At 45.9% G+C, this 21,774-nt stretch overlaps 1 protein-coding gene across 1 annotated transcript in view; it reads right to left on the reverse strand.

The window, feature by feature from the left end:
* The window catches only part of CLOCK (clock circadian regulator), a 250,497-nt gene that overhangs the window by 96,828 nt on the left and 131,895 nt on the right, over positions 1 to 21,774 (reverse strand). Inside the window, 3 exon segments of the mRNA XM_030192205.1 lie at positions 4,523 to 4,667; positions 6,775 to 6,850; positions 18,426 to 18,573. Coding sequence (XP_030048065.1) covers positions 4,523 to 4,667; positions 6,775 to 6,850; positions 18,426 to 18,573 — 369 coding nt within the window.

Genomic DNA, 21,774 nt, shown 5'->3' on the forward strand with positions numbered 1-21,774 from the left:
TAGCACTAATCTATCGATCCCACTTTACCACCGAAACCACTGCCGAGTCCATAACAACCCAACTCGAAATTGCCTCAATCAGAATCCACCACAAAACCCTGCTTGATCACCTAAACTGTGTCCTGTTTTATAGACCATCAGGTAACTGGAACGAAAGCCAGTCAAACTTCATGGAGTTCATTTCAAACACTTGTGTAACCAACTCCAATATACTAGTATTAGGAGACATCAACCTTCACCTAACTCTACCAACGCACGCGAATGCAAGAAATTCCTCCACTTATGGGATCTTAAATGGCCACACATGCAAGCAACCCATGTCAAAAGGCACTCACTCGACCTCATCTCACACAAACTGTCCATAGACCAGAATCTACTAATAACAGAAATTAAATGTACAGAAACGTCTTGGACCAACCACTACAAACTAAACCTATCCCTAAAATGGCGGAAAAAGGGTTCACACCGTATACAAGAACACACAACCTATAGCACAAAAGGACAAATAGACTCGGATACATTCTGGCAAGAGATATATAATAACGAATGGACAGCACAAATGGACTCCATCTACTACCTCTCAGAATGGGATAAAAGATGCAGAAGCATACTGGACGAAATAGCACCCTTACGAACAAGAACCTCACGTAGGCATTACTCGATACCGTGGTTCAACGAAGAACTGAAAAAAATAAAAACACAATCCAGGAAACTCAAAAGAGCTTGGAAAAAAATAAAAGATGAACACACACTCAACGCATGGAAACAAATACAAAGAAAATACAAATACGCAACAGACCAAAAGATCATAGTACCAAACTAAAATAGGGCAACTACTAGACACCACCTTGGTCACCACAACCAATACAGTCATCCCATCTTGCAGGCAACCTTGCTAAATACTTCAATGAAAAAATTGCAAACCTAAGTAACACACTATCTCAGGACAACACCGACATCGAAAACTTCATTAATGGTTTGGACCCAACCCCTGTTTAATACCCTGCGGACCGAACCTGGTCAAACTTCACTCTCCTCACCATTGAAACAGTTACCCAGGCGATTAATACATTCTCCAACACTCACTGTAAATTGGATATCTGCCCCAGCTACCTGATAAAATCCGCCCCCCGCCGCTTCATAGCAGACCTCACATCCCACTTAAATTACATGCTCCAACAAGGTCTCTTCCCTAAGGAAAATGGCAACATCCTACTCACTCCAATACCAAAAGATACCAAGAAAAAAATAAATGAAATCACTATCGCCCAGTAGCATCCATCCCACTAGCAGTCAAACTGATGGAAAGCATGGTAACCAAACAACTTACTGACTACATGTAAACTAATATACAATATTACATGAATCCCAATCAAGATTTCACCCCCCTCCATAGCACTACTACTACTACTATTTGACATTTCTAAAGCGCTACTAGGGTTACGCAGCGCTGTACAATATAACATAGAAGGACAGTCCCTGCTCTGACAGCTTACAATCTATTGGACAGATGAACAGACAATCAAGTAGTGGCAGTCAAATTGGGGCAGTCTAGGTTCCTTGAGAGGAACCTACCTGTATTAAACCCTTTCTTTATTATTTCATTGACATGATTGTCAAATCTAAATCCCTCATCCCTGCACCATCGTCTCAACCATGCATTAAGACTTTGAAGCTCTGCCTGCCTCTTGGGTCCTGTGGAAGGCACAGGGAGCATTTCCGAAAATGATACCCTGGACAATCTGGATTTCAGCTTTCTACCTAAGAGCCTAAATATGGCTTCCAGAACCTACTTCCCACATTTTCTTATGTCATTGGTACCCACATGTACCAAGAAGCTGGCTCCTCCTCAGCACTATCTAAAATCCTATCTAGGTAATACATGAGGTCTGCCTCTTTCACACCAAGCAGCCAAGTGGCCAGGCAATTCTCATGTCCACCAGCCACCCAGCTATCTACATGTCTAATGATCAAATCACCAACTACAACAGCTGTCCTAACCCTTCCCTCCTCAGTGCAAGAGGATATTGCACCCCTTGTTAGGCAGGTTATGGCTACAGGATTACTCCCTACTTCACCAGGGTGATGCTCTCCTTTTAGGAGACCTCCCGCCTCCAAAGCAGCACAGAGGCTGCCAGACTGGAGGTGGAACTTTTTTTGTGCCAGTACGTGCTGGTATGGCGTACCGACACCTTTTTTGTGAGGGCCGGCTCACCTGACTGCTCCCTTTCGTTCGTGCATCTGTGATCCCTGCTTTGAAATGTTTAATTTACCCGAAGTCGCGGCGAACCGGCAGTAAAAGCAGCAGGCAGGCACTGGCAGGCAGGTTCGCCTCCTCGTCGCTTCGCTTCCCTCTCAGCATGTCCCGCCTTCTTCTGATGTAACGGAAAGTCGGGGAACTGAGGGGGGGGGGGGGGGTGGCTGGGGTTTGAATGAATCGCTGGACCTGAAGGCTGAGCGCAAGGTTTTCTAATGCCAGGGCTTTAACACCAGATCTGATGAGGATCTGAAAAGTTAGCTCATTCTTCTTTGGTTGGCATTAATTGGGATTTCATGTCTGTTTCTTCTTCCTTTTGAGGGCATGAAGGACCTACAAGTTTTTTCTCAATTTGTTGAAGTGCATGGGTGAAAAATAAATAAAAACAAGCAATGAGGAGCTGAGGGACAGGTGCTGTATAAACAGCAAAGCAGGGGATTGCAAACTAGCATTTCAGCACATGCACATATCCACCAATATGGTTATTTTTTAATTGCAAAATACAGCTGCTGCTTCCAGTATGTTTTTTTTTTTTGCATGCAGCTTATCTGAATATTATTTTGTTATCGTATGGCAGAGCAAAAGTTTTTATTGACACATGTATTAGGAAACCATGTGCTGAGCTTTAGCACATAGCTTTAATGCAAGTTTAATACAAGGTTTACTACATTGGCATCATGACTCCAATACCATTAAGTAGTTTAGTTACTAAGCTCCAGTAAAATATCACATTTTACCATAGCTTAATGTATCGCAGGAGTCACTAACTTATGATAACCCTGTACCGCTGGTTAACAACTCACATAGTAAATAAATAATGCAACTTATGATCAACTTTGCAAGCTGTGATATTTTTCCTTCCTGAGTTTGTCTTAAAAGAGCCAGAGGTTTTTAAATTGTGACCTCCCCCCAAACTGATCAAACCTCCCTGAAGAGACCCCCCCCCCCCCCCCCCGAACAGTTCCCATCAGACCTACTGGCCTGGGGTGGTTGGGGGGTGGGGAAGGACAGGAGTAATCTCCAGTCATTCCTGCACTCTAGGCTGCCAGGTTCAAAATGGTGCTGGACAAACTCTAGAAGTAGTCTCACATTCCTAATTTGGCAACTTGACTCTTAGCAGTAGTACCATGAGACTATCCCTATACGTGAACTAACATCATTTTGAACCCTGCATTCTCACTGCTAGGGGGCAGGAGTGACTGAAGATCACTCCTGTGTCCCCCAACCCCAAGGATAAGGCCAGTAGGTCTGCGGTACTGTTCCAGGTGCTAAAGGGGGAAAGGTTCAGTGGGGTATCTATTGGGCGGGGGTATGATCTGGGGGAGTGGGGATCGGGGGATGGCACCAGAATTTGAAAACCTTTAGCCCTTTTAAGATAGCCCTCAGGAGCATCGAGGCACATGTTAGTGACATGATGCTCTTGGGATGGAAAATGACAGCTCAAAGCTGGCATTATTTTTCCACAAATAATGCAGTTTGCGAATTTCAATACAACTGTATTATTCAATTTACATAATGATGAGGTGTATTGCATTTCATTTTTATGTAGAGTGCACCGCAGTAAAATTTAAGTGCATTAAGAGCAAATATAGGGCCTCTTTTATCAAGCCAGTTCCTGCGCTGCTCAGCAATGCCGATGGAGCCCATTCAAAGTGTGGCTTGTTAAAAAGGCCCATAGGATTTTGCCTTTTAATGCATGTTAAAGTGGTAAAATCCTGTGTTAGCCCCTTAAGGCAGGTTAGTAACTATTCTAACTCCAACAAAGCAAAAACATGTTATTTCACATCTAGTAATCACTAAGGGGCCCTTTTACAAAGGTGCAGGAGGGCAAACGAGCAGGCAGCACGTGCCCAATCGGCACTACTACCGGTGTAGTGCATGCGCCTGGTGGTAATTCTGATTTTGGTGCACACCAAACATGCAGTAGAATATAATTTTCTATTTTCTACTGCGGGGGGCATTCCCACCAGTAACCGGCAGCGCCCATGTTGGCACGCACTGCATGGTTACCGCGTGGGCAGCGCATGAGCCCTTACCGCTAGGTCAATGGGTGGTGGTAAGGGCTCAGGCCACAAATAGACACACGCTCGTTTTAATATTAGCACAGGCCCATTTCCCGTTCCATTAAAAAATAGACTTTTCCCCCGCAGCAGTAAAAAATGGCCCAGCAAGCGAATAAAAGACGCACCCAAACTAAAGCAGGCCACTTTTTACCATGGCTTTGTAAAAGGACCCCTAAACTTGCTCTGAGTTATTACTACTTACAACGTGGGTCAGACACTGCTGTGTGAGATGATGACTTTCTAGAACTCCTTGAGGAAGCTGAAGGTGTTCCACTGTGTTCAAATCTTTCCAGTACTTCTTTAAGACTCACAGTATTGATGTGATTTTCAGATCCTGAATCCCGGCTCTGAGGGAGGCCATAAAAATATTATCGAGAAATAGCTGTGCTATCTGTTCAAGCAAAGTAATGACAAGCAGAGATTGTGAATGCCTCAACATCCAATTCATCAAGTGCATGTGCAAATTTAATTACCTCACTTGTCGTTCCGATTTCCAGATCATTTACAAATATGTTAAATAGCACTGGTCCCAGTAAAGATCCCTGTGGCACTCCACTATTCACCCCCCTCCATTGAGAAAAATGGCCATTTAACCTTACCCTCTGTTTTCTGTCCAATAACCAATTCCTAATCCACAAAAGAACATTGCATCCTATCCCATGACTTTTTAAAATATTCTCAGGAGTCTCTCTTGAGGAGCTTTCTCAAAAGGTTTCTGAAAACCTAGATACACTACATCAATCGACTCACTTTTAACCACATGTTTATTCACATCTTCAAAGAAATGAAGCAAATTGGTAAGGCAAGACTTCCCTTGGCTGAACCCATGCTTACTCTGTCCTATTAAACCATGTTTGTCTATATGCTCTGCAATCTTATTCTTTATAATAATTTGCACTATTTTGTCCAGCACTGAAGTCAGGCCTACCAGACTGTAATATCAACCCTGAAACCCCTTTTAAAAATTGGCATTACATTAGCACCATCCATTCTTCAGATACTACAGACGATTTTAACAACAGGTTACAGGTCACCAACAGTAGATCAGCAATTTCATGTTTGAATTTTTTCAGTACGCTATAAAGTTGGTCCAGATGATTTATCACTTTTTAACTTGTCAATTTGGCTCAGTATGTCTTCCAGGTTCACCGAGATTTCTTTCAGTTCCTCAACATCATCACCCTTGAAAACCATTTCTGGTATAGGTATATCTCTTACATCATCTTCCGTAAAGACTGAAGCAAATAATTCATTCAGTCTCTCTGTTATGCCCTTTTGCTCCTTGATGATTTAACGGTCCCACGGATTCTCTCTCAGGCTTTCTGCTTTTGATGTACCTTAAAAAGTTGTTACTATGAGTTTTTGCTTCTGTGGCAAGTTTCTCTACATATTTTCTTTTAGCCTTCTTTATCAATGTTTTGCATCTAGCTTGCCAGTATTTACGCAGCTTCTTATTTTCTTTATTCAGATCCTCTTTCCATTTTTTGAAGGATGTTCTTTTGGCTATAATAGTCTCTTTCACTTCATCTTTATAAATAAGCACCCAGATGGAACCCCAGTAATGCGCGAAGACCAATGTACACATTTACACTTGCTCAGAAGAAGGTGTAAATGCGTATATGTGTCTTTACTTTACCTGTGCATCCGTATTTCATAAAGTACGTTCATACATTGCAACCCTGCTTCTGTCTAAACTACACCCTGAGAATACCTACATGCAAAAATATGTAACACTTTCCAGTGACGTAGTTATTATTCAAGTATGCTGTCAGACAATTTTATGAAAAGCTTTTTCCACAGTAAAATAAGCGGAACACACAAAAAAAACCTTTATAAAATTACCCCTTAAAGAATAAACCAAGGGTGGAAAGTCACATAAATTGTTGAGAGCCTCCTCTTCACCTTGTAATTTCTCCATCTTCTTTCTTCTTGCCCTCATCCAATTTGCCCTCACAAAGGACACCTCCCCTTCTCCAACCACTACTAGTATTTATCATTTCTATAACACTATTAGACATATACAGTGCTATACACATTTTAATGCAGGTATTTTCTCTGTCCCTAGTAGACTCACAGTCTAACCCCCCCGTTTACTAAGCCGCGCTTGTGGCTGATGGTGCACTAATGCCGACACAGCCTATTCACTTTGAATGGGCTGTGTCAGCATTGCCGTGCGGCTTAGTAAACAGGGGGTGGGGGGGTAAGTTTTGTACCTGTGACAATGGAAGATTAAGTGATTTGCCCAGGGTCACAAAGAGCTGCAGTGGGAACTGTACTCAGTTCCCCAGTATCTCAGCCCATTGCACTAACCATAACCTCTTTGGCCATACTGCACTGGATAAGCTTCAGGAGCCAAATTTCAGTCATCAAGGCAGCTGCAATTGTCCCATTCTTGGTAAGCAAAAAATACAGGTAAATGAGAAAATACAAAATGTAGGATATCATGGTGCTTACTTTATCTGCAGCTATCAATGAAGGGGATTCTGCAATGCCTAGCTCTCGCCTTCGCTCTGCCCGAACTTCTGCATAACTATATAAAGAAATAGAACTAAAGATATATATTTAAATAAAAAATCATCAGTAAAAACTCTGCATCCTGAGTGCCTATAAAGATTACAAATCGATGTGTTTACAACTAACATCAATATGTCATTTGCAAATAAAAAGAGGATTAAAACATTACAAAAGTTATTATAGTTAACACTTATTTTAAACCAAGGTCACAAAGACATTCTAAACTGAAAAACAACCCCCCCACCCCCAAAAAAATCTCCCTTCTCCACAGCCGTAGTTATATATTATTTAATACAGCTCTAACGAATTAACCTCTATAAAGCTATTTCTTCTTTAGTAAGGGACCTTCTTCAAGGGTCAAGATGCTTGAGAGTTGTGTAGCTCACAGCACTAAAGTTTGTTTTTACAGCTTTGGTGGTGTCAGCGCCAGAGCTGGCTGCGCAGAGCACAGAAGGAGCTTCGCTTAGCCCCTTGCACTGACTTGCTCTGAACAGATTCAGAAACAACTCCTGTGGTGAAAGAGGGTAGGAAGTTTCTCCTGAGTCTTTGGTGCCATCAATGAAGATGAAGAAAATCCAAAGTCAAGGTTGCAGCTTCCGAGAGTGATCTTCAAGTCTTGGCGAAACCTGCTGACTTTAAAGCTGAATCCTTACAGGATGCTATAGAAGGCCTGCATTCTATCATGGTGTCTTTTTCAGGACAGTTTAAGAAAGATATTGTCAGACATACTCAGAGGCTAGAACAAGAAGCCTCTAGAGTTTTGGTTATAGTGCAAAAGCTAGAAGATATCCAGAATTTGGGGAATACAATGATTAAAGAAAGAGAACTTCTATCTAAGAAAATGGAATACGTAGAGGGGCATAATCGAATGGGGTGCCCAAGTTTTCCTGAAGGCCACCTTGCAGGACGTCACTGCGAAGGGGTGGGGAAACCCGTATTATCAAAACAAGATGGGCGTCCATCTTTCGCTTCGATAATACGGTCGGGGACACCCAAATCTCAACATGTAGGTCGACCTTAGAGATGGTCAACATAAAAGTTGAGATGGTCGACCTTAGAGATGGTCATCCCCGGTTTTCAGTGATAATGGACACCGAGGATGCCCATCTGAAAAATGACCAAATCCAACTCATTTGGTCATGGAAGGAGCCAGCATTCGTAGTGCACTGGTCCCCCTGACATGCCAGGACACCAACCGGGCACCCTAGGGGGCACTGCAGTGGACTAACTGATGCACTAACTGAATGGAAAAAGCCCTTCTCTTACCGATTCCTTAGCGATTCAGAAAGGAACGGGCATGCATGAAGGAAATCGCATGCAAATGAGCTGCTCACTGTTAGCTCATTTGCACATGATTTCCTTCCTAAGGAGGGGAAGCCAGTGCAGAGCAGCCAAGCATTATGCGTGGCTGCTCTGCGCATGCCAAAGACGGCTTCATACATGCAGACAAGCTGCGTGTATAATAGCCATCTACAACCTTAAATAAATTGCCGTCTACAACCTTAGAAAAATACAAGTCCAGGTGAAAACGTCCAAGTGCTTGTCAGAGATGTCTTTTTTTTTTTTTTTTTAAGAGTACGGGTGAAGGATGTCCTTCACTATGCCTCTGTCCCTGTGACGGCAGTTGAGGCCGTCCAAAATGTGGATGTTTCTGTGAGAAGGATGTCCATGCCTGGATGTTTCTGTGAGAAGGATGTCCATACCTTTACTATGCCTCTGACACCCCCTTTATTTATTTGGATCACAAGTAGCAGCAGTGGGATTTGAACTGGCCACCTCTGGATTGCAAGACGAGTGCTCTAACTACTAAGCCACTCCTCTACTCCACTCCCTTGAAATTTGGCCGTCCCTGTGATTGGGGGGGGGGGGGGCAATTCAGGACGTCCAAAATGTTTGAAAGAAGGACGTCCACGCCTTCGCTATGCCTCCGCTGACACACACATACCTCCCCCCCCACGGACCTGCATACCGCTGCAATGGACCTGAGTATGACATTTGAGGCTGGCAAAAAAAGTTTTTAAAGTTGTTTTTTTCGGGGCGGGAGGTAGTTAGTGACCACTGGGGGAGTAAGGGGAGGTCATCCCCGATTCCCTCCGGTGGTCATCTGGTCAGTTCGGCCACCTTTTTGAGGCTTGGTCGTAACAAAAAATGGACCAAGTAAAGTCGCCCAAGTGCTCGTCAGGGACGCCCTTCTTTTTTCCATTATTGCTCAAGGACGCCCATCTGTTAGGTACACCTCAGTCCCGCCTTCGCTACGCCTCCGACACGCCCCCGTGAACTTTGGTCGTCCCCACAACGGGAAGCAGTTGGGGACGGCCAAAATTGGCTTTCGATTATGCTGATTTGGGCGACCCTGAGAGAAGGACGCCCATCTCCCAATTTGTGTCGAAAGATGGGCACCCTTCTCTTTCGAAAATAAGCCTGACAGAACCAACTGACAAAAAACAACCTAAGATTTATTAATTATTATTAAAGTTGCCGCTGATTGCAGCAGTACATATGTTGAAAAAGTATATTAAAGAGATTCTGGGTCTTCAATGATAGTATATGCTCAACATACCTCTAGAATAAGGAGACCAGGAGGTGCTGGTTCTATCATCCCTAGAGAAGTACAGGGGGTAATGAACCTCACAGAATTTTTAGAAAGCTCATTGGAAGTAATTACTAAGGGTACAACTCTGACAGCTAATTCTGCCCTTGTGATAGACAGGAATAATATTCTGCATCTGTATTTTCATCTTATGTCTGCACTGATTATGGGATCTCCTGTGCACGTTTGTCCTGATTTTTCCAGGGATATGCCAAAGAGAAGAAAATAATTCTTGGCATTAAAAATGAGAACTCTAACTCTGGGAGCAGTAAGCTTTTTGGAGTTTCCCTGTCAAATGTTTTGTGACTTTTTTGTTTTTTGAACCTAAACAGTTTTTAAGTTTTCTTGAGGCCAAGGGGGGGGGGGGGGGGTGCAAAATGAACCTGGATATTTAACATCCTGAGTTAACCAGCTGCTATGAAAAACATTCAACCAATTTTATTTTCTATATTGTGGAATTCTTTCACACCAGACAGCAAACCTATTCCATTTAAAATCATAAAAACTTATAGTGGAACTCTTGTGGGTGCCAATGGCACCTGAGACATACTGTTCGGTTAAGTTCAGGGAATGCACCTCTACCCTCTCAACATCCAAGCTAAAATGACCAGGTCAGGATGTAGAAGGTTTCCCTGATCCTGAGTGATCAGTGTTGGAAAACATTCCAGTCTCCAGGATTCCCTCAAGGAAAGTTCCAGAAGAGGAAACCATATCTGTCTTGGCCAACGAGGAGTGATCAGAATTATTGTTCTTCAATTCTGTTTGAGTTTCAGAACAGTTTTCACAATCAGAGATATTGGAGAATACATGTACAAAGGGCCCTAGCCCAATGGAGGAGGAAGGCATCTGAGACTAGTCTACAGTATGATCTTAGTGTGTAGCAGAACTGAGGAACTGCTATAGTGAGTAGCAAATAGAACTGTCAAAGGGATGCCCCACTTTCCAAGAATCATCTGGGCTGCATGCTCATCGAGAGACCACTCGTGAGGTTGCAAAATCCAACTCAGCCTGTCTGCCAGACAGTTGGATCACGTAGGGGCCGATATTCAGACCATGGGAGTTAGACTGGCCAACTCCTGCAGTCGACACTAAGCCCCAATATTTAATGCCAGGCCGCATCCAGTAACCAGAATTGACTATCTGATTTATTTTTGATTGGTTTAAAAATAACCAGCTACGCTGATATTCAGCACTAACCGGTTATCTTTAAACCAGCCAGATATCAAATGTTTTCATGCGGCCAAATATGGATGCTAAACCAGCTTCAAAAAACGGCAGATAGCCGATTATATCGGGCAATATAGCGAATGATACATACCTGTAGCAGGTGTTCTCCGAGTACAGCAGGCTGATTGTTCTCACGACTGGGTTGACATCCACGGCAGCCCCCACCAACCGGAACAAAAACTTTGCGGGCGGTCCCGCACGCAGGGCACGCCCACCGCGCATGCGCGGCCGTCTTCCCGCCCATGCGCGACCATTCCCGCTCAGTTGAATGACAAGCAAAGGAATGAGTAAAAAACAACTCCAAAGGGGAGGAGGGAGGGTAGGTGAGAACAATCAGCCTGCTGTCCTCGGAGAACACCTGCTACAGGTATGTATCATTCACTTTCTCCGAGGACAAGCAGGCTGCTTGTTCTCACGACTGGGGTATCCCTAGCTCTCAGGCTCACTCAAAACAAGAACCCAGGTCAATTTAACCTCGCAACGGCGAGGGCATAACAAAAATTGACCTACGAAGAACAACTAACTGAGAGTGCAGCCTGACCAGAATAATTCGGGTCCTGGAGGGTGGAGTTGGATTCAAACACCAAACAGATTCTGCAGCACCGACTGCCCGAACTGACTGTCGCGTCGGGTATCCTGCTGTAGGCAGTAATGAGATGTGAATGTGTGGACCGATGACCACGTCGCAGCTTTGCAAATCTCTTCAATAGTGGCTGACTTCAAGTGGGCCACCGACACTGCCATGGCTCTAACACTATGAGCCGTGACATGACCCTCAAGAGCCAGCCCAGCCTGGGCATAAGTGAAGAAAATGCAATCTGCTAGCCAATTGGATATGGTGCGTTTCCCGACAGCGACCCCTTTCCTATTGGGGTCGAAAGAAACAAACAATTGGGCGGACTGTCTGTGGGGCTGTGTCCGCTCCAAATAGAAGGCCAACGCTCGCTTGCAGTCCAATGTGTGCAACTGACGCTCAGCAGGGCGGGTATGCGGTCTGGGAAAGAATGTTGGCAAGACAATCGACTGGTTAAGATGGAACTCCGACACCACCTTTGGCAGGAACTTAGGGTGAGTGCGGAGCACTACTCTGTTATGATGAAATTTGGTATAAGGAGCATGAGCTACCAGGGCTTGCAGCTCACTGACTCTACGAGCTGAAGTAACTGCCACCAAGAAAATGACCTTCCAGGTCAAGTACTTCAGATGGCAGGAATTCAGTGGCTCAAAAGGAGGTTTCATCAGCTAGGTGAGGACGACGTTGAGATCCCATGACACTGCAGGAGGCTTGACAGGGGGCCTTGACAAAAGCAAGCCTCTCATGAATCGAACGACTAAAGGCTCTCCAGAGATGGCTTTACCCTCTACACGATGATGGTAAGCACTAATCGCACTAAGGTGATTCCTTACTGAGTTGGTCTTGAGGCCAGACTCTGATAAGTGCAGAAGGTATTCAAGCAGGTTCTGTGCAGGACAAGAACGAGGTTCTAGGGCCTTGCTCTCACACCAAACGACAAACCTCCTCCACTTGAAAAAGTAACTCTTTTTAGTGGAATCCTTTCTAGAGGCAAGCAAGACACGGGAGACACCCTCAGACAGACCCAACGAAGCAAAGTCTACGCCCTCAACATCCAGGCCGTGAGAGCCAGAGACTGAAGGTTGGGGTGCAGAAGTGCTCCGTCGTTCTGCAAAATGAGAGTCGGAAAACACTCCAATCTCCACGGTTCCTCAGAGGACAACTCCAGAAGTAGAGGGAACCAGATCTGATGGGGCCAAAAAGGCGCTATCAGAATCATGGTGCCGTGGTCTTGCTTGAGCTTCAGTAAGGTCTTCCCCACCAAAGGTATGGGAGGATAAGCATACAGGAGGCCGGTCCCCCAATGGAGGAGAAAGGCATCCGACGCTAGTCTGCCGTGTGCCTGTAGTCTGGAACAGAACAGAGGCAGCTTGTGGTTGGTCTGAGAGGCGAAAAGGTCCACCGAGGGAGTGCCCCACTCTCGGAAGATCTTGCATACCACTCTGGAATGGAGCGACCACTCGTGCGGTTGCATGACTCTGCTCAGTCTGTCGGCCAGACTGTTGTTTACACCTGCCAGGTATGTGGCTTGAAGAAGCATGCCGAACTGGCAGGCCCAATGCCACATCCCAACGGCTTCCTGACACAGGGGGTGAGATCCGGTGCCCCCCTGCTTGTTGATGTAATACATTGCAACCTGATTGTCTGTCCGAATTTGGATAATTTGATAGGACAGCCGATCTCTGAAGGCCTTCAGTGCGTTCCAGACCGCTCGGAGCTCCAGGAGGTTGATCTGAAGATCCTGTTCCTGGAGGGACCACAGTCCCTGGGTGTGAAGCCCATCGACATGAGCTCTCCACCCCAGGTGAGATGCATCCGTCGTCAGCACTTTCGTGGGCTGCGGAATTTGGAATGGACGTCCCAGGGTCAAATTGGTCCGAATGGTCCACCAGTGCAGCGAACTGCGACAACTGAGGGACATGCGGATGACATCTTCTAGATTCCCGGTGGCTTGGCACCACTGGGAAGCTAGGGTCCATTGAGCAGATCTCATGTGAAGACGAGCCATGGGAGTCACATGAACTGTAGAGGCCATATGACCTAGGAGTCTCAACATCTGCTGAGCTCTGACCTGCTGAGACGCTCTGGTCTGGGAAGCGAGGGACAGGAGGTTGCGGGCCCTCGCTTCGGGAAGAAAGACCTGAGCCGTCTGTGAATTCAGCAGAGCTCCTATGAATTCCAGAGATTGGACTGGCTGGAGATGGGACTTTGGATAATTTATCACAAACCCCAGCAGCTCCAGGAGGTGAATAGTGCACTGCATGGACCGGAGAGCCCCTGCCTCCGAGGTGTTCTTGACCAACCAATCGTCGAGATATGGGAACACGTGCACTCCCAGCTTGCGTAGATACGCCGCGACCACCACGAGGCACTTCGTGAACACCCGTGGGGCAGAGGCAAGCCCAATACTGAAAGTGCCGTGTCCCCAGGCGGAATCTGAGATACTGTCTGTGAGCTGGCAGTATCGGGATGTGAGTATAAGCGTCCTTTAAATCCAGGGAGCATAGCCAATCGTCTTTCTGAATCTTGGGGAGAAGGGTGCCCAAGGAAAGCATCCTGAACTTCTCTTTGACCAGGTATTTGTTCAGGCCTCTCAGGTCTAGGATGGGGCGCATCCCCCATTTTCTTTTCCACAAGGAAGTACCTGGAATAGAATCCCTGCCCTTCCTGCCCGGGTGGTACGGGCTCGACCGCACTGGCGCTGAGAAGGGCGGAGAGTACCTGCTTGTGATGGGAGCTGAAGGATTGAGCTCCCGGTGGGCAATTTGGTGGAGTGGAGGCCAAATTCAGGGCACATCCGCACCGCACTATTTGGAGAACCCACTGATCGGAGGTTATAAGAGGCCACCTTTGGTGAAAAACTTTCAACCTCCCCCCGACCGGCAGGCCGTCCGGTACGGACACTTTGATGGCGGCTATGTTCCCATGGATCCAGTCAAAAGCCTGTCCCCGGCTTTTGCTGTGGAGGCGCAGGGGGCTGCTTAGGCGCACGCTGTTGACGGGAACGAGCGCGCTGGGACTATCCCTGTGCCTGAGGAGGCCTTCGGGCCGGCTGGGTGTACCTACGCTTGCTGTAGGCGTAGGGCGCAGCCTGCCTGGCCTGGGAAAAGCTGAAGGCGCCCGGTGGGAGAGCTTGTCGAGGGCGGTTTCCCGCTGGTGTAGTTGGTCCACCAACTGCTCGACCTTCTCGCCGAAAATGTTATCCCCCCGGCAAGGGACATCCGCCAGCCGTTGCTGGGTGCGGTTGTCCAGGTCAGAGGCACGCAGCCAGGAGAGTCTGCGCATCACTATACCTTGGGCCGCAGCTCCTGTACTCCTGGACAGGAACTTTCTACATGCCTTCAGCTGCCTGACCACCTCCTGAAAAGGCCTGGACTGCTCCGGAGGGAGCTTATCGACCAGGTCCGCCAGTTGCTTCACATTGTTCCGCATGTGAATGCTCGTGTAGAGCTGGTAGGACTGGATGCGGGTCACGAGCATGGAAGATTGGTAGGCTTTCCTCCCAAACGAGTCCAGAGTGCGAGACTCCCGCCCCAGGGGCGCCGAGGCAGTATCCCTCGAACTCTGTGCCCTCTTGAGAGCAGAGTCCACGACCGCCGAGTCATGAGGCAATTGGGCCCGCATTAACTCTGGGTCAGAGTGGAATCTGTATTGAGACTCCGCTTTCTTGGGAATGGTGGGTTTAGATAATGGCTTCTGCCAGTTCCGAAGCAGTGTCTCTTTGAGGACATTGTGCAACGGTACCGTGGAAGACTCTCTAGGTGGTGATGGATAGTCGAGGACCTCGAGCATCTCAGCCCTCGGCTCATCCACAGAGACCACGGGGAAGGGAATGCATATAGACATATCCCTGACAAAGGAGGCAAAGGAGAGGCTCTCAGGGGGCGAGAGCTTCCTCTCCGGTGAAGGAGTGGGGTCGGAGGGAAGGCCCTCAGACTCCTCTGAGGAGAAATATCTGGGGTCTTCCTCCTCCCCCCACGAGGCCTCTTCCTCAGTGTCGGACATGAGCTCTTTCAGCTCAGACCTGAACTGGGCCTGTCTCGACTGCGAGGAACCACGTCCTCGATGGTGGCGTCGAGCGGTGGACTCCGGTGCCAGCGGGGATGAAGCTCCCTCAATCGACATCGACGGGGATTCCACCTGCGTGGCGGTCGACACCGGTACCGCAAGCGGCGTCAGTGTCGGAGGCCTCGGCATCGGGCTGGAGCACGCCGGCGCCTCCATCAACGGCGCCGGGGGCGCAAGCACCCCCGGAGCCGGCAAGGCCTGGCGCATCAGCCCTTCCAGAATCCCTGGAAGGATGGCTCGGAGGCACTCGTCCAGGCCCGCTGTCGGGAAAGGCAGGGGGGCCGGTGTCAGAAGCTGCTCGGGTCCAGGAGACGGTACCGAAGCACCCATGGACTGACGCAGCGATACCTCTTCGACCGAGGGGGAACGCTCCTCTCGGCACTGCCGTTTCCTCGGTGTCGACTCATCTCTGGAGACGCCGGAACTAGCAGTCCCGTGAGCCGTGGGTGACCGATGCCGATGCTTCTTTGGTTTCTTTCGGTGCCCATCATTGACGCTCGGTGGCAGAGATGAAGAGGAGGTAGAACCCCCCCCGGCCTCGAGGGATCGGGTCTGACAGAGTTCGGTCCCGATGGCCCTGGGTAGAGGGAGTGGTCGGGGCCGACTGCCCGCACGGCCGCTCACCCCCGCCGTCGCCGGAGGTCCGGCGGGCCAACGGTACCTGTGCTCCTGGGGTCGATGCCATCGTCGGTGTCGATTTCGTCGACATCGGTACCGGTACCGAAGACCCGGCCGTCGACACTGATGCCGTCGAAGGGCCGGTGCAAGTTCCAAAAAGTTGGTCCCGACGAACTTGCCTCGCCACCTGTGTCCGCTTTCGCAATCCAAGACACAAGGTGCATGTCTTGGTATTATGCTCCGGGCCAAGGCACTGGAGACACCAAGCGTGAGTATCGGTTTGCGAGATGTGCCGGCCGCACCGACCACACTTCTTGAATCCACTCGGGACCTTCGAGGACATCGACGGAAAAATCGCGTCGGTGAAGTCAAAGTCGTCGATGGTGGCGGTGAAAGGCACACCCGAAAAAGAAACGACCGAGCGGCCACAAGGCCGCAACGAAGCGCCCCCGCGCTAAGAGGACGAGGGGACAAACTGGTTTTTTTTTTCTTTTTTGGAGATAAGAAAGAAAAGAAGCGCGAACGCGCACGAAATTCATCCGGTTTCCGGGGCTGACCAAGACAGAGACGGTAACACGTCTCTCCTCAGCGCAGAATCGAAAAAAACTGAGCGGGAACGGTCGCGCACGGGGCGGGAAGACGGCCGCGCATGCGCAGTGGGCGTGCCCTGCGTGCGGGACCGCCCGCGAAGTTTTGTTCCGGTTGGTGGGGGCTGCCGTGGACGTCAACCCAGTCGTGAGAACAAGCAGCCTGCTTGTCCTCAGAGAAAACTGGCTATCTGCTAGAAACTAACCAACAATATTCAGCAGGAGATAGCCGATTATCTACCGCTGAATACTGCCAGATAGCTGGCTATGTACCATTTAACCGGCCAGGTGCCGTTCCTAGCCAGTTAAATGGTTTTGAATATTGGGGGTTAGTGCCTTGGCACCAATGCCACTGAAACAGCAGCCTCACACTGAGAAAAGAAACATAAAAACAGAGACAAATGACGACAGATAAGGGCCAAATGGCTCATCCAGTCTGCCCATCCTCAGTAACCACTAACTACTCCTTTCCCTAAGAGACCCCAGGTGCCTGTCCTATGCTTTCTTAAATTCAGACACAGTCCGGCTGCAATGGGTGCACTTTTTGAAGCCGCTGGTAGGCTTCGAGGACATGGGCGGAAAAATCTTGCCGGCGAAATCAAAATTCGCAATGATGGCTAAGGGCACCCAAAAATTTAGAAAAAACCCATACGGGCGGCGAACAAGGCCGCACTCGACCACGAAAGGAAACTTACGGGACAAAAACTCGACATAAAGGAATTTTTTTTTTTAAAGTACGAAACACACGACGGGAAGGAAAATCGGACACTTCCGAATCAGAAACGCAGCGAAAAAACGCGAGGGGTCTCCTTGGGGCACAGAACGACCGAAAAACAGCCGTCCTGAGCCGCGGAAAAAAGAAGACTGACGAACACGAGTGCGTTCGGGCGGGAAGACGGTCGCGCATGTGCACGCGAGGGCTAGCAAACGTTGTTGCTAGTGAAGCTCTCCGATTGGAGGGGCTGCCGTGGACGTCACCCATTCGTGAGAACAAGCAGCCTGCTTGTCCTCGGAGAATTAATTTTATACAATATTGAAACAACTGCTTATATCCAAGAACTAAAAAATAACATATTACTTTCATTAAACAACTAGCAACTGTAATATATTACTATTTCCTTGCAGTAACTAATAACTTTAATATATTATCTTTACAAAGTTACACCACTTCAATAGCCTTCAGGTTTGCAGGTGGCTTATACATTCAGGTACAGTAAGTATTTTTCTGTTCATGGAGGGCTCACAATAAAAATAAAAGAGTTAAAAGTGGGATTTGAATTGGGTCCCTTGGTTCACAGTCCACTGCACTAATCACTGAGCTACTTCTCAGACTAGCTTCCTGCTTTGTTAGGAATGCCCATAATACCTGAAGCTGTCATAGAGCCTGGTATCCCCTCTCAGTTTCACTTTCAGGGGAGAGGAACAGGGACAGCAACTACTGGAGGATTCATGAGAGGTCATACCTTAATTCCTCCAGTGGTCAGCTGCTCAATCAGAGCACCTTTTTACACCCTGGATGTGAGTGAAACAGGTCTAACTTTGGATGTCTTCTTTTTAGACTTGGATGTTTCTTCCTGTCTGGTATTAGCTATTGGACGTCCTGATTTTGGGCCCTCCCTTGTCCTGCCCAAAACACACTCACAACATACTCCCTTGCTATATGGACATACTGCACTGTTGGACATCCCTTTTCTGCCTTTTCAAAATCAGGATTTGGACACAAAAAGATTGGGCAGCACTAGGCTATACTCATGAGTGGATGGCCTCATTCATTTTTGGCACCTACAGGTCTTACTGCCATAATGCCATCAAATAAATAAATAAATAAACAAACAAACAAACAAACTCTCTTTCTCACTACTAACTTGGCTAAGAGATTGCTTTTCTACACCACTTGATGGAAAAGCTTCAGAAGGTATTCCATTACCTTACTACAGTGTGTGCACAGACAATGAACTCTGGCCTGGAATTCCACTGGTGATAAGTGATATAGTATTGAGTTTGAAGCCATATCCACTGTTGTCCTTTTGTCAGGAACCGGTAATAACACGATTTGCCTTTTCCATATTGCATTACTACAAAAGAAAAACATGTGCTTTATATTTCTTGAGAAATGCTACTATTGATTTCTGTAGTGCTACTAGATTGATCTACCTTTTTTTCTATTAAAGTATATAGTTCAATTGAAACATTTTAATCCATTTGTAATCCATTCATTTCTGACCTTTGATCTTCCTCCATGTATCAATTTTTATTAATAATATTGAACTAAAAGTAAATGTAAAACAATAAGATTACATCAGTGTCTGAAATAGGCAAACCACTCACCTAACATAGTAACAGATCATGACAACACAGTAAATTATGACAGGTAAAACCTGAGCTACCCATCCAGTGTACTGAACAGTAACATTCATTATCAATTCATGATTAAACCAACAACCCAACAGTATTACTAACACTTTACTCTCTAAATTCATCTTTAAGATGTCTTATCCTCCACCACTGAAATACACAGCACCTCAACTCATAGCATACAATATAAATGTGGTATAAAATATGCATACTTGACCCTGATCTGTGTTTGTCATTTTTGGGACACAGACCATAGAAGACTGCCTGACACTAGCCCTACTTCCCAACTACTAGAATTACCATCAAAGCTCATTCCAGTCCACCCTGATCTGTCTTGCAATATACAGGACACCGACCGTAGAAGCCTGTCCAGCACTGGTCTTACTTCCCCGTTGCTGGAGTTCCCGTCTAAGCACACCCCTGCCCAATACATCGTCAACAGAATCAATCACAGCAATGTTTGAAACAATAAAGAAATCCAAACCTTTATACGCCCATCATACATCAACCATGAGATAATTTAAGTTTTGTTCTGATATCATTTAGGGATCCTCTGTCTCTATCCCATGCATTTTTGGATTCCATCACTGTTTCTGTCTCTAGCACCTTCACCAGGAGGGCATTTCAGGCATCCACCACCCTCTCCATGAAAAGGTATTTACTAATGTTATTCTAAGTCTATCACCCTGCAACTTCAATTCATGTCCTCTAGTTCTACTGCTTCCCTGTCTTGGAAAATATTTGTTTGTTTATTAATACCTTTCAAGTATTTAACCGTCTGTATCATATCTTCCCTATCTTTTTAACAGTGTTCACCATGGACAGGAGGTGAATAACTTTTAAAAATTAAAATTATCAGGTAAATTTAGCCAAACATATTATTCTGAACTTGTGGGGATCAGTCATCCTAATCTGAAGAAATTATTCCAAATTATTAAAAATGCAACTGTTCCAAATTCTCACACCTCAGAAACGTCTTCTCAGCCTTCAGTAGAGGAATTGGCTGAGTATTTTTCATCAAAGGTAAATAAGATTAATCAATCTTTTGATTCCATGGTTTGATACAGACATTGAATGATAGTCTACCTGAGATACCTGTAGACAGAGAACGGTCATCATTTAGACCTACGTCTGTTCAGGAGATACCACCAATTGTAAAAAAGCTTTCACAATCTCTACGTTCCTTGGACCTCTGTGTTCCTCATTTTTGTTAAAGAATGCTCCAGTGAGTTTTTTTAAATTGATTAGTGACTTGGGTTAACTTGGCTTTAAATCAAGGCTGGTTCTCCCCACCTGTAGGAAGTATTACCTTAACTCCAATTCCCATATCCACTGGTGTTGGTTTATCTCAGGTAGCTAATTATAGACCTGTTGCTAGTATACCTTTTTAATTGATGGAATTTGTGGTGACTCTTCAATTAACTGAATTTGTACATAAAGTTAACTTTTTCTATGACTCTCAGCATGGTTTTAGAATGTATCATAGCACCAAGACATTTTTACTATTATTAAAATCAGAAGTAAAAAAAAGGCATTGAGCAGAGGAAAAGATATTGTACTGCTTCAATTTGATATTTCTGCAGAGCTTGACATGGTTAATCACAGTAATCCAATTGATATGTTAACTGAACTAGGGTGGGTTCACTTCATCTATTCTTCAGTGGTTTATTCTTCTTTGGTAAATAGGTATTATTCAGTAATGAAGATTAAAAAGTCTTCTGATTCATGAAAACCATCGGGTGGATTTCCACAAGGAACTTCTATATCTACATTACTGTATAATTAATATATATATATATATATATATATATATATATATATATATATATATGAGTTTACTTAGACATGTGAAACTTGACGATGGTATGAAACTTTTATCCTTTGCAGATTATATTTTCTTATTAGTGTCTGGTGTATCTCAAGATAGTCTATTCATTGGTATTAAGTCTGCAGTGGATTTAATAAAACAACAGTCCCTCTCAGTATGACAAACTAAAAGCAGAAAAGACAAAAGTTTTATGGTTTAGTACAAATAAGTCGAATACACCTGGTCATGCTTTCTGTTCAGATGGCTCATTGCTAACTATTGATAAAAGTTGAGAGTCTTGGGTGTTATATTGGATTCTTTTATGAATATGAGTACTGAAATTAAACAGGGATGATAGTAGGAGAGATAGTGTTAAGTAGATAAGTGGGGATGGGATGACGAGGAGGAAAGAAGAAGGGCAGTTTCTTCAGTAGAAACTTCTGAGGAGGAGGAGAAAGAAGGAGAGGAAGGAGAGTAGGGGGTGTGGACTAAGGGAGAGAGAGGTGGGGAGGGTTTGGATGAAAATTCAAGGTTAATTTTACGGATTTTATCATGGAAGTAATCAGCTAGAGTCTGTGGAGAAAGAGAAGGGGGAATAGGAGACGGAGGTGCTTTGAGAAGAGAGTTCAGTGCGGCGAAAAGAAGTTGAGGGTTAGAACCTAGGGAATTAGTCAAATGGGTGAAGTAATCTTGTTTGGCCAATGAAAGGGCAGACTGGAAGGAGTTCAGCATGAATTTGAAATGGGTGAAGTCGGCAAGGTCTATCAAGCCCAGTATCCTGTTTCCAACAGTGGCCAATCCAGGTCACTAAAAATGTGGCAAGATCCCAAAAAGTACAAAACATTTAATGCTGCTTATCCCAGAAATAAGCAGTGGAGTTTCCCCAAGTCCATTTTAATAATGGTCTATACACTTTTCCTTTAGGAAGTTGTCCAAACCTTTTTTAAACCCCATTAAGCTAACTGCCTTTACCACATTCTCTGGCAACGAATTCCAGAGTTTAATTAAACATTGAGTGAAGAAAGATTTTCTCTGATTCGTTTTAAATTTACTACTTTGTAGCTTTATCAAATGCTCCCCAGTCGCTTCACGTCTATCCTTTCCACTCCACTCA

This window comes from Microcaecilia unicolor, chromosome 2, assembly GCF_901765095.1.
Source record: "Microcaecilia unicolor chromosome 2, aMicUni1.1, whole genome shotgun sequence".
Lineage (NCBI taxonomy): Eukaryota > Metazoa > Chordata > Amphibia > Gymnophiona > Siphonopidae > Microcaecilia > Microcaecilia unicolor.